This window comes from Thamnophis sirtalis, unplaced genomic scaffold, assembly GCF_051295495.1.
Source record: "Thamnophis sirtalis isolate CommonGarterSnake01/CBP01778 unplaced genomic scaffold, rThaSir2_p1.2 scaffold_3, whole genome shotgun sequence".
NCBI classification, from domain to species: Eukaryota; Metazoa; Chordata; class Lepidosauria; order Squamata; family Natricidae; genus Thamnophis; species Thamnophis sirtalis.
In genome coordinates, this window is record NW_028261383.1 from 104,846,251 (window position 1) to 104,859,654 (window position 13,404).

A 13,404-nucleotide genomic window follows, 5' to 3' on the forward strand; every position below is an offset into this window, starting at 1 on the left:
ACTGAACCAACTGATGAACTAACTCAAAAACAAAAAGAATTGAAGGATAAGATCATGGAGCATTTTCTGCTTAATGAGGAAAGGCAACGTTTACCATCACTAAAAACCGTGCCTAAGAAAATTTTGGCCCCTATCATGAAAATAGTTAATGCAGTGTTTTCAACAATTGAACCGGGATCCATCTTGGAAACAAACCAGTTAATGTACAGCGCAGCTGTAATAGTCACTAATGAACTAGGCATTAAAATTAAAGTACCTAGTCATACAACAGAAAAAGCATCAAAGCCAAAGTGGAAAATCCGTTTAGAACAAAAAATAAAAAAATTAAGGGCAAATGCTAGTAACTTAAAGAACATGCATGAGCAACGGCTTAAAAACAACAAAATCATAGATCGGCTAATCAGAAGATATAGATTGGATACAAGAAACATCAATGAAGCTGTAGAGATTGTAAAACAGCAGATAACAGCAACAGCTAGAAAAATTGAAAGATGTGAGGCACGAATCATCCAATATAAACAAAATCAGCAATTTCGATCAGACTAACGGTGTTTTTATCAAAGTCTTAATGTGAATCATGACACCAAAAGTGAAAAACCAGAAAAGCAGGCCACAGTTGAATTCTGGAAAGAATTGTGGGAAAATGCAAAGGACTACAACAAGGAAGCAAAGTGGATACATGACTTTGAGAAAAGCATTGGCAACAAACAAATGCAAGTATTAGAAATAACAACTGAGATGATCAAAAATCGAGTTAAAAAGGTAAAGAATTGGACATCACCTGGAAAGGACCAATTACATGGTTTCTGGCTCAAATATCTGACCAGTTTACATGCAATATTAGCCAGGCAACTGAATGAAATTTTACAAAAGGGCCAAATTGATGAATGGTTGACAACTGGAAAAACATACTTGATTCAGAAAGATCCAACTAAAGGAACAACACCTGAAAACTATAGACCAATAACATGCTTGCCAACAACCTTCAAATTACTCACAGGCATTATTGCAGATAACATGATGGATTATTTGGAAACAAACAACATCTTGCCAGTAGAGCAAAAAGGCAACAAAAGAAGGAGCAGGGGCACAAAAGATCAGCTTCTAATTGATAAAATGATATTGGAAAATTGTAAGAACAGAAAAACGAACTTGAATATGGTCTGGATTGATTACAAAAAGGCATTTGACTCACTGCCACATAGTTGGATCATAAAATGCTTAGAAACAACTGGCATTAGCAAAAATATTACATCCTTTACTGAAAAGGCAATGAAACAATGGAGAACTGAGTTGGCAGTAGGGAATGAGAGCTACGGAATGGTTAATATCAAGCGAGGAATTTTCCAGGGTGATTCACTTTCACCTCTTCTCTTCATCATCGCAATGATCCCACTATCAGTAATCTTAAAAAAAATGAAATTAGGCTACCAAACAGCCAAAAAAGCTGAAAAAATTTCGCATTTACTATATATGGATGATTTGAAACTCTATGGAAAGTCAGAAATAGAAATCCAATCATTGACAAATACAGTACGAGTATTCAGCACCGATATTTCAATGCAGTTTGGCATGGAAAAATGCACCACTGTATCCATAAAAAGAGGCAAAATCACTGCATCTGAGGGAATTGAAATGCCCAATGGCCAACTAATTAAATGCAAAGAAAATGAAGCCTACAAATACTTAGGCATTCTGCAGTTGGATAACATCAAGCATGGAGAAGTAAAAACTATTGTCAGACGAGAGTACACCAACAGAGTTAGGAAAATTTTGAAATCTAAATTGAATGGTGGAAATACAATCAAGGCCATAAATACCTGGGCAATACCAGTTATAAGATACACAGCTGGCATAGTTAACTGGACACAAGCTGATTTGGACCTTTTGGACCGAAAAACCAGGAAACTAATGACAATGCACTACAGTTTACATCCACGTGGTGATACTGATAGACTATATCTGCCCCGAAAATCAGGTGGCAGAGGATTATTACAAGTGAAGCAAACAGTTGAAGAAGAAAAACATGCACTGGCTGATTATTTAAAAGAAAGTCAAGAACATCTATTAATCGAAGTAAAGAACAAAAATCTACTGAAGGCCCAACAGACAAAACAAGAATACAGAAAAGATGTGATAAAGTCAAGAATGGAGAGTTGGCAGAACAAAGCACTGCATGGTCAATTTCTGGAAAAAATAAAAGATAAAGTGGACAGGGAACAAACTTGGCTATGGTTAAAAACAGGTACATTAAAGAAAGAAACAGAGTCACTAATCCTGGCTGCGCAAGAACAAGCTATCCGCACAAATGCCATTAAGGCCAAAATCGAAAAATCCTCTGATGATGCCAAATGCAGACTTTGCAAAGAAGCTGATGAAACTGTTGATCACATACTCAGCTGCTGTAAAAAAATCGCGCAGACTGATTATAAATTGCGGCACAATTCAGTAGCACAAATGATCCATTGGAATTTGTGCAAAAATTATAATATTAAAACAGCAACAAACTGGTGGGAACATCAGCCTGAAAAAGTCACCAAAAATCAGATGGTCAAGATCTTGTGGGATTTCCGTATACAAACCGACAAAATACTGGCGCATAATACACCAGACATCACACTGGTTGAGAAAAATAAGGTCACAATCATAGACATCGCAATACCAGGTGATAGCAGGGTCGCCGAGAAGGAACATGAAAAAATCGCAAGATACCAGGACTTAAAAATCGAAATTCAACGACTATGGCACAAACCAGCAGTGGTAATTCCAGTGGTAATTGGCACACTGGGTGCTATTCCAAAAGCACTGGAATTACATTTAAAACAGTTAAAAATTGAGAAAATCACCATCAGTCAAATGCAAAAAGCTGCACTGCTTGGATCTGCACGTATATTACGAAAATACGTTACGACGTCCTAGGCCCCTGGGTGGGGCCCGACTAGTAACCAATGCCAAATCCGGCGAAACAACTGGCCGCTGTGATACAATTGTACAATAATAATAGTAATTAAAACGGTTAAAAATTGACAAAATCACCATCAGTCAAATGCAAAAAGCCGCACTGCTTGGATCTGCACGTATATTACGAAAATACGTTACGACGTCCTAGGCCCCTGGGTGGGGCCCGACTAGTAATCAATGCCAAATCTGGCGAAACAACTGGCCGCTGTGATAACTCCGCCGTTGCCGGTCCCAAGCCCGGATGAGAAAGGAGGAAGGTTGGGGTCAGGTTGGCATCTGGTCCCGTAAAAAAACCCCCGCCAACCCATACAATATGGTGAAAAAAACAAATAAGAATTCCATACTGCATCGGTCGTCGCGGGTTAACAAGGGCCGCGGTGGATGTTGGGGTCCCTGGACATCCGTCGACAAGTGGGCTACAAGTGGACCAGCCAACAAAACGACAAAAATATAGTGCAGATGAAAACCGTGCCCTAATGGCCTGTTACTATAACTCAGAGCCAGAAAAAAGAGGCTATTTAAAGCGAATGTATGAATTATGGAAACAACAATATCCACATTCAAATGTTAGTGAACAACGACTAGCAGATCAAAGGCGATTTATTATACGGAATAAAGTGTTTAGTGAAGTTGAACATGAGGAAATTCAGGCAAATTGCAAAACCCCAAAAACAATATCACAAGCGGAAATAACTGATATTCAAGACACAACTAAAGACACTATAGTAGAACTCCCAGAAGAAGCTCTCGGGGAGGAAACAACATCACCACCACTAGAACCAGTTATCATTGAACCAACTGATGAACTAACTCAAAAACAAAAAGAATTGAAGGATAAGATCATGGAGCATTTTCTGCTTAATGAGGAAAGGCAATGTTTACCATCACTAAAAACTGTGCCTAAGAAAATTTTGGCCCCTATCATGAAAATGGTTAATGCAGTGTTTTCAACAATTGAACCGGGATCCATCTTGGAAACAAACCAGTTAATGTACAGCGCAGCTGTAATAGTCACTAATGAACTAGGCATTAAAATTAAAGTACCTAGTCACACAACAGAAAAAACATCAAAGCCAAAGTGGAAAATCCGTTTAGAACAAAAAATCAAAAAATTAAGGGCAGATGCTAGTAACTTAAAGAACATGCATGAGCAACGGCTTAAAAACAACAAAATCATAGATCGGCTAATCAGAAGATATAGATTGGATACAAGAAACATCAATGAAGCTGTAGAGATTGTAAAACAGCAGATAACAGCAACAGCTAGAAAAATTGAAAGATATGAGGCACGAATCATCCAATATAAACAAAATCAGCAATTTCGATCAGACCAACGGTGTTTTTATCAAAGTCTTAATGTGAATCATGACACCAAAAGTGAAAAACCAGAAAAGCAGGCCACAGTTGAATTCTGGAAAGAATTGTGGGAAAATGCAAAGGACTACAACAAGGAAGCAAAGTGGATACATGACTTTGAGAAAAGCATTGGCAACAAACAAATGCAAGTATTAGAAATAACAACTGAGATGATCAAAAATCGAGTTAAAAAGGTAAAGAATTGGACATCACCTGGAAAGGACCAATTACATGGTTTCTGGCTCAAATATCTGACCAGTTTACATGCAATATTAGCCAGGCAACTGAATGAAATTTTACAAAAGGGCCAAATTGATGAATGGTTGACAACTGGAAAAACATACTTGATTCAGAAAGATCCAACTAAAGGAACAACACCTGAAAACTATAGACCAATAACATGCTTGCCAACAACCTTCAAATTACTCACAGGCATTATTGCAGATAACATGATGGATTATTTGGAAACAAACAACATCTTGCCAGTAGAGCAAAAAGGCAACAAAAGAAGGAGCAGGGGCACAAAAGATCAGCTTCTAATTGATAAAATGATATTAGAAAATTGTAAGAACAGAAAAACGAACTTGAATATGGTCTGGATTGATTACAAAAAGGCATTTGACTCACTGCCACATAGTTGGATCATAAAATGCTTAGAAACAACTGGCATTAGCAAAAATATTACATCCTTTACTGAAAAGGCAATGAAACAATGGAGAACTGAGTTGGCAGTAGGGAATGAGAGCTACGGAATGGTTAATATCAAGCGAGGAATTTTCCAGGGTGATTCACTTTCACCTCTTCTCTTCATCATCGCAATGATCCCACTATCAGTAATCTTAAAAAAAATGAAATTAGGCTACCAAACAGCCAAAAAAGCTGAAAAAATTTCGCATTTACTATATATGGATGATTTGAAACTCTATGGAAAGTCAGAAATAGAAATCCAATCATTGACAAATACAGTCCGAGTATTCAGCACCGATATTTCAATGCAGTTTGGCATGGAAAAATGCGCCACTGTATCCATAAAAAGGGGCAAAATCACTGCATCTGAGGGAATTGAAATGCCCAATGGCCAACTAATTAAATGCAAAGAAAATGAAGCCTACAAATACTTAGGCATTCTGCAGTTGGATAACATCAAGCATGGAGAAGTAAAAACTATTGTCAGGCGAGAGTACACCAACAGAGTTAGGAAAATTTTGAAATCTAAATTGAATGGTGGAAATACAATCAAGGCCATAAATACCTGGGCAATACCAGTTATAAGATACACAGCTGGCATAGTTAACTGGACACAAGCTGATTTGGACCTTTTGGACCGAAAAACCAGGAAACTAATGACAATGCACTACAGTTTACATCCACGTGGTGATACTGATAGACTATATCTGCCCCGAAAATCAGGGGGCAGAGGATTATTACAAGTGAAGCAAACAATTGAAGAGGAAAAACATGCACTGGCTGATTATTTAAAAGAAAGTCAAGAACATCTATTAATCGAAGTAAAGAACAAAAATCTACTGAAGGCCCAACAGACAAAACAAGAATACAGAAAAGATGTGATAAAATCAAGAATGGAGAGTTGGCAGAACAAAGCACTGCATGGCCAATTTCTGGAAAAAATAAAAGATAAAGTGGACAGTGAACAAACTTGGTTATGGTTAAAAACAGGTACATTAAAGAAAGAAACAGAGTCACTAATCCTGGCTGCGCAAGAACAAGCTATCCGCACAAATGCCATTAAGGCCAAAATCGAAAAATCCTCTGATGATGCCAAATGCAGACTTTGCAAAGAAGCTGATGAAACTGTTGATCACATACTCAGCTGCTGTAAAAAAATCGCGCAGACTGACTATAAATTGCAGCACAATTCAGTAGCACAAATGATCCATTGGAATTTGTGTAAAAATTATAATATTAAAACAGCAACAAACTGGTGGGAACATCAGCCTGAAAAAGTCACCAAAAATCAGATGGTCAAGATCTTGTGGGATTTCCGTATACAAACCGACAAAATACTGGCGCATAATACACCAGACATCACACTGGTTGAGAAAAATAAGGTCACAATCATAGACATCGCAATACCAGGTGATAGCAGGGTCGCCGAGAAGGAACATGAAAAAATCGCAAGATACCAGGACTTAAAAATCGAAATTCAATGACTATGGCACAAACCAGCAGTGGTAATTCCAGTGGTAATTGGCACACTGGGTGCTATTCCAAAAGCACTGGAATTACATTTAAAACAGTTAAAAATTGACAAAATCACCATCAGTCAAATGCAAAAAGCCGCACTGCTTGGATCTGCACGCATATTACGAAAATACGTTACGACATCCTAGGCCCCTGGGTGGGGCCCGACTAGTAACCAATGCCAAATCCGGCGAAACAACTGGCTGCTGTGATACAATTGTATAATAATAATAATTATTATTATTTATGAACAATTGGATGAAGATTCACATTAGTAAAGAGATAATACACAAGTGGGGAAGGAAATGAAAGGATTATGTTGCAATTTCTACAGCATTAGATTTGCAGTGATTAGCCAGCAAAAACAGTGATATTTATAGTAATCAGCAACATCAGCAGAAGGCTGGCAAGAACTATAAGCAAAGTAGAACTAAATAGAAGAAAAGCCTTATGAAGTAAAAGTTGTTATTGGCTGCAGGTTACTCTTATAATATGTTTTCCCTTAAATCACAAAAGTAAGTTTACAAATAAACACTACTTGTCATCCATTTGTGTGGTAGCTAAGTTTTGCCTCAAAGAGCTCTTCATGACGAACTACAATTTTCCTTGTAAAGGCAAGGAGGTGACATAATTTCTTAGTTCAAGTTTTGATTTGTTTTTCTTTGGTTTATTTATTGAGGAGATGCAAATGTGTTAAACCCCTGACCCTGATCATAACCTCTATAGTCTATAGAGATCTACTGGACTTCAAAGTTGTCAGTTACCCATAATACAAATGCAAGCATTCCATCATTATTCTTTAAAGTCACACAGTACTTAAGTAGCTCACAAAACTGTTATTTATCATATGAAATGACAGATTCCTAGAAAGCTATAGAAAAAGAAGAGGAATGACATGATTTTCATATTTTATAGGGTTGAACTTTTCATCCTCATTTTCTTAGGGTAGCTAGGTATCTCTGATTTGTTGCTCTGAAATTAAAAGATCTATATAATGAAACAAATCAGCCAAGTTAGGAGACTAGTTGATAACTTGTCATTGCTCGGGTATTTATTTATAGGGGGAAAATGTCCGGACCAAACATACTTTCTAATGTTGGATTTTTGCTCTTATCAGAGGGAGCCCCCTTGTGGAGTACTGTGAAGCTGTTACCATGGCAACTCCATTGCACTGTACAGTAGAAGCCATTTTAAGACATAACAGCTATATCTAAACAGAATATACACATCCCGAGAGGTGTTAGGGGTATCTTATCTTCACAGTATTTGTTTGCAAAGAGGAAGTCATCTGTAAACCAGGTTTGATTGAAATTGCTCGAGGCGTTCCAGAGTTATACACACATACAGTCATTTAGATAGATTAGATAGATAGATAGATAGATAGATAGATAGATAGATAGATAGATAGATGATAGATAGATAGATAGATAGATAGATAGATAGATAGATAGATAGATAGATAGATAGATAGATAGATAGATAGATAGATAGCCCCATCATCTACTCTGGTAATTCAGGAAATCTAGTGCTGAATTAGATTCCTTCCTTCCTTCCCTTCCTTCCTCCCTCCCTCCCTCTCTCCCTCCCTCCCTCCCTCCTTCCCTCCCTTCCTGTGATGACCATCTCAACTGTTCTGTGATGTAAAGTAGATTAACTCCAATAAACTTTCCTCAATGAATTATCAGCATTCTATATTTGGCATTCTATACTGAAGCAGGGACTGCTATTCTAAATTTAATTGTATGATTACTTTTTTCTCCATTTTGCTGGCATCTTGGCTACTACATGAGTTGTTGACATGGTGAAGACTCTACGTTTTCTGGGGTTGTGAAAATTTTACCCAAACCCTAGAGATAGAATGATTATCCTTTGGATAGGGTTTTAGAAAATGTTGCAAGTCATCCAATGATTTGTTACCTGGAAACATATACTCAATCCCTTCATTTTCAAAAAAGAAAGCTAAGTCACTGCTCCAAGTAGACAAAACATTGCCCAGAGGAATTCTGAGAAGATTTGCAAAATGAATGGCAGGAGAACTGCCAAACTCTGTCAAACCAGCTAAATGATTTGGCTTTTCTTTTAAAAATAGAAATAGAACAAGAAACATGATCAGCATTTGGCCACCTTGTTGGATTATACATAATTCTACTGTTAAAAGTCCTCATTTCCTCAATAATCTCATCAAACCTACGCCAACTTTTTCAGACAGTTACAAGATTAAGAAAAATAGAGGGAGATGGTTTATGCATAATTTCACCTTTTAATTAAAGGGATGGAGTGGACATGGGATTTGACCAGTCTTTATCTGAAATAGCATGCATGCCTCAATATTTTCAGGTTGTTTAATTGATCTTTATAGAAATGATTCTGTTTGCTTTAGAATAAGGCAAGCAATTTTGTTTATCAGTATTAGGGATATGCAGGTGTCGGGTTGATGATGATGCCATGAAGACACCTGAAAAAATATTGAAGGGGAGGGCTGGGGAATGATGTTAGATGGATCTTAAACTTATTTTCCATTCACTTTTCATTGTGGTCAGAAGGAAATAGCAGTTTTATTTTGACATTTTGCTGCTGGATTTTAATACTGTAATCTTCGAGATGATGAAGGCTGGGGGGAAATGTGTGTTTTTCACCATGCTTTAAGGGATTACCAGTTACTTAAAACATGTGGATTATAAAACATCTTTCATTGCCTATTACTTATGATTTCCCTTTTAAAAATTATGCTTATTTTCATTTGGTTGCCCCCAAAAAGCAATATAAATTATTATATTTCATGCTGCACAAAAAGATTATCACTCTGAAACTATTTACTACAGGAAAAAATACTGTATGAAGAACAAAACTTCATTTGCTTTCTTTCTCTTTAGTTTGGATCCTTCTGGGATAAATGAAAAGGTCCATATTTCTTATTTAAAAGTGTCTGGGTTTTCTTAGTGAAGTCACAGCAGTATAATTAGCAGTATTTGGGACTTCCAATGCTAACTTCTTACATTTTATGTAATGAAAGAAGATAATGAATTCTAGCTGGTAAGGCATTTGTTAGCCAATAGCAAAAGTAAAAATGAAAGAAGCATTTAGGTAGCCATACAACCAAATATGTTCATCTGCATGTAGTTTGAATTAGCATACTCTATTTTACAATCTAGGGGTGAATGTTTATTACAGGTAGGCTAATTGCATTGTATTTCTCTTTTATACTTAATTTGTTATGATATTCTGTCTGAATGATGGTATGAATATTGAATAGTAACATTAATTCTCAATACAGGTGCCCTTCTTAAAACTGCTTTCTTTTAGCAAGTGTTCAAAGTTAGGACAATGCTGAAAGAATAGATTTGTGACTGGTCCTCACAGTTTAAACCATTGCAGCATCCCTGGGTCATGTGATTGATTTCAGTGCTTCATACTAGGTGTGTGTGTGTGTGTTTATGATCATTGGTGTTTCACAATGATGTGATCACCATAGGCTTGTTTTACACCCAGCTTCCAACAAGGAGAGTCAATGGAGAATCTAGCAGTAAAATAGCAAGTTGTGGTCGCATAATGTCTCACTTAAAACTGTAATGGAAGTGAGGTCATAAGTCTATCATAGGCACATGATAACTCACTTAGAGATTGTGCTGTTTAGTGATGGTGTTGCCATCACAATTGGTCTTGTTAAGTGAGGACTGTCTATGCAGGAAATAATTTTTAATTGATTTCAGGTAATCAGTTATAAAACTCAGTATAAATATCTTTTGGGTAGAGAGAATGAAGCATTACATTCTTTAATAACCAAATCTATTCTATACCAGTGTTGTGAAGCACTTAAAAGGGAAAACATATGTATGTTGGACAGGGGTGGATTCCTACTTGTGTTGGTACCAGTTCACTTCACATGCGGATGCCAGATGCATGCTGTACCCATGTGCACAGTTCACTTCAATTATTCTGTGCATGTGCAAAGACTATGAAATACTAATAAAAAACATGCTGGCAATGGCAGTGGAGACCAAGGAACTGGTTTGGGGGAGGGGGGCGGCCAGCCTGGGTTGCTGCCGGTTCTGCGACCCAGGCCAAATTATCACTACTGATTCGCCCAAACTGATGTGAACCAGTAAGAACCCACCTCTGGTATTGGAGACACCTTAAATAAAAATTCTTGGAAATGCATAGCACTTTAACATGTTTTTATCAGGGGATCATATGCATGGTCATGTCTGCTCTGAATCCATTTTTCCTTTCCAGCCCAGATCTCTGCATCACACTCTTATTCTCAGGCAATGTAACACTTGCCAAGAATAAAGAATACAAGAAGATTCCATGTATTCCTTTGGATACTTTTCTAAATCCCTTTAAACAGTAGAATAGTAGTAATAAAGAATGTAAATAGCCTTAAACAAGAAACAAATGTGCCTATAAATCCTCACCTCTCCAATTAAAACTGAATTTCACTGATTAATTATAAACATTTAGCTGATTGACCTCCTAATTAAAGTTTATGGTTCTCTTGAGCATTTTGTAGTTTAATGTAGAGTTTTACTGATATGTTGAAGTGGCTGTTTCTGAATTGCAAGTAAACATTTAAAAGAGACAGCCTAAATTTGCACAACTTTCATGCTGGAATTAACCCATTTTCTGGGTTCACACAGTGCACTGACCATAAAATAACCAGGCAGGCTGGATTCATATAATGTACTAACAAACACATATGAATCAGAGTTAAAATTAACCAAGGGTCACTACAACTGCTAGGTGAAAAATCAGCTATATATAGGTTGATTTTGAACAAAATGAAAAAAAAACAAGGCTAAATATTAGTTAACATTCTGATGTGATTATATAGCAACATGGACAGAAGCTATTTTCATACTGTAATTAACCAATTCCCGTTAAGGCGTGTTAAGTGAATTCAGCTATCATGTAAAAATAAATAAATATACAAAGAAAATAAATAAAAATATAAAGAAGCTTTGATCTATCCATTCAATCAGTGATGGGGTCTTTTAATCTTTTTTTCCCCTTTGCCTAATAGTTGAAGATGATTAACATTGAACTTAATTAACTTTAAAGGTTTTTTATAAATCATCACCAATACATGAAGGTTATTTTATACATCTAAATGTGTCCAAGCATTTTGTGTTCGGGTAGGACAGAGGTTTTCTAGTCTCTGCATGGTATCCTTTTTATTACTGTAATTTTTGATGTATAACTCTGATCAAATCTTAAACTGAAATGCAGAAACACCAAGAGATTTCTAAACAGCATGTCATCTAATCTGGCCCATAGCTTGGAAAAAAATGAAAAGAAGACATTTGGAACAAAACACACCTTGCCCTATTCTGTCTTTTTTATAAACAGACATTATATCCCTCTGTTTATATTGCGGTAAATAAGATCAGAATCAGACAGTGTGTAGTGCTACATTGTCACTGACTCCTGAAAGAAAATGGATTAAAGTCTCAAGTGCTCAGCAAAGCTGTTTTATTGTCTCTTATTATTCAGCCAAACAAAAAGATCCTATAAATCTAGCAATTCAGAAGCTATGCTGGCTAATATTTTCTTTTATGACTCAGTCGGGTGATAAGATCTCTTTCCAGAGACAGAAATATAACATTGCCTTCAATAGCAATAGCAATAGCAGTTAGACTTATATACCGCTTCATAGGTCTTTCAGCCCTCTCTAAGCGGTTTACAGAGTCAGCATATCGCCCCCAACAATCCAGGTCCTCATTTTACCCACCTCGGAAGGATGGAAGGCTGAGTCAACCTTGAGCCAGTGAGTTTAGAACCGCTGAACTGCAATCAGCTGAAGTGGCCTGCAGTACTGCACCCTAACCACTGCGCCACCTCGGCTCTGTGACAAGCGCAAAGACAAATGAGCAGGTATAAATGGTGTAAGAAAGATTTAGTAAATTATTGAAAATATTTTTTTTTAGTTAAGAGTCAATAAAATTCAGATCAGGGGAGAGAGGGTATGCCTATTTGACAACTTTTTCTTATCTACTTCCTAATCATTTCAGTAGATTTTTTCATACACTAGGTCCGTGATGGTGAACCTATGGCATGCATGCCACCTATGGCAGGCCCATTTGTTAGGGCATGCAAGACATTGTCCTTTCCTGAAGCCTCCAGAGGACAAAAAACAACCCTACAGGCAACCCAGAACTTCAGGAACGGACTTCCTGTTTGCATGTTGTGTCATTTATTCAGGGAAGCCTCCTAAAGGTGAAAATTACAATTCAGGGAAGCCTCCTGAAAGCAAAAAGTGGCCCTTAGGGCAACCCAGAAGTCCATTCCCAAACTTCTGGGTTGCCTGAAGCCTCTGGGGGAGGTATGGGAGACCGTTTTCACCCTCCCCAGGTTACTAGAAAGCCCCTGGAGCCTGGAGAGTGCAAAAAATGGGTCCATCATGCGCCAAAAGCAGGGGGAGGGTGGGAGTTGCATGTGCATAGAATTATGGGGGTACTCCCATTCGCTCCCCTGCTTTTAGAAAACGATGGGAAAAAGGTTAGCCATCACTACACTAGTTATTAGATCTTGGCTCTGATAAAAATGGTGGGACAGTACATTTAAAGGACATAGAGTAAATTTTTGGGATCTGCAATTATGAATTGGGAGAAATGTACCTTTAAAGGGGGACTGTCTTTTAGAGTCTAGTTCTGTCAGAACTAACATAACAGCAGTTTTACAGCAGTAGAAGATGAAGATCCCATTCAGAAAAAAATATGCTCCCCAAGTTAGTCAAACACCAGTCAATTACTAAACCTTGATCACTTTTCAAAAGAAGGTTTGCGAGTCAATGTCCTTATTAAGCAAGTTACTGCTAAAGCATTCTGAATTATAAATGAAGTTATTCCATTTTAATTGTTTTCTTTTCTTTCTTGAAAAGGTTATAGT

At 37.2% G+C, this 13,404-nt stretch overlaps 2 protein-coding genes across 3 annotated transcripts in view; one reads left to right on the forward strand and one right to left on the reverse strand.

Annotated features, from left to right (window-relative positions):
* The window catches only part of KCNIP1 (potassium voltage-gated channel interacting protein 1), a 362,011-nt gene that overhangs the window by 45,752 nt on the left and 302,855 nt on the right, over window positions 1-13,404 (reverse strand). The window lies entirely within an intron of this gene.
* Window positions 1,897-2,919, forward strand: LOC148048091 (uncharacterized). Its single transcript, XM_087707829.1, has one exon. It carries the CDS (start codon window positions 1,912-1,914, stop codon window positions 2,917-2,919), a length of 1,008 nt encoding a protein of 335 aa, XP_087563955.1. The 5' UTR covers window positions 1,897-1,911.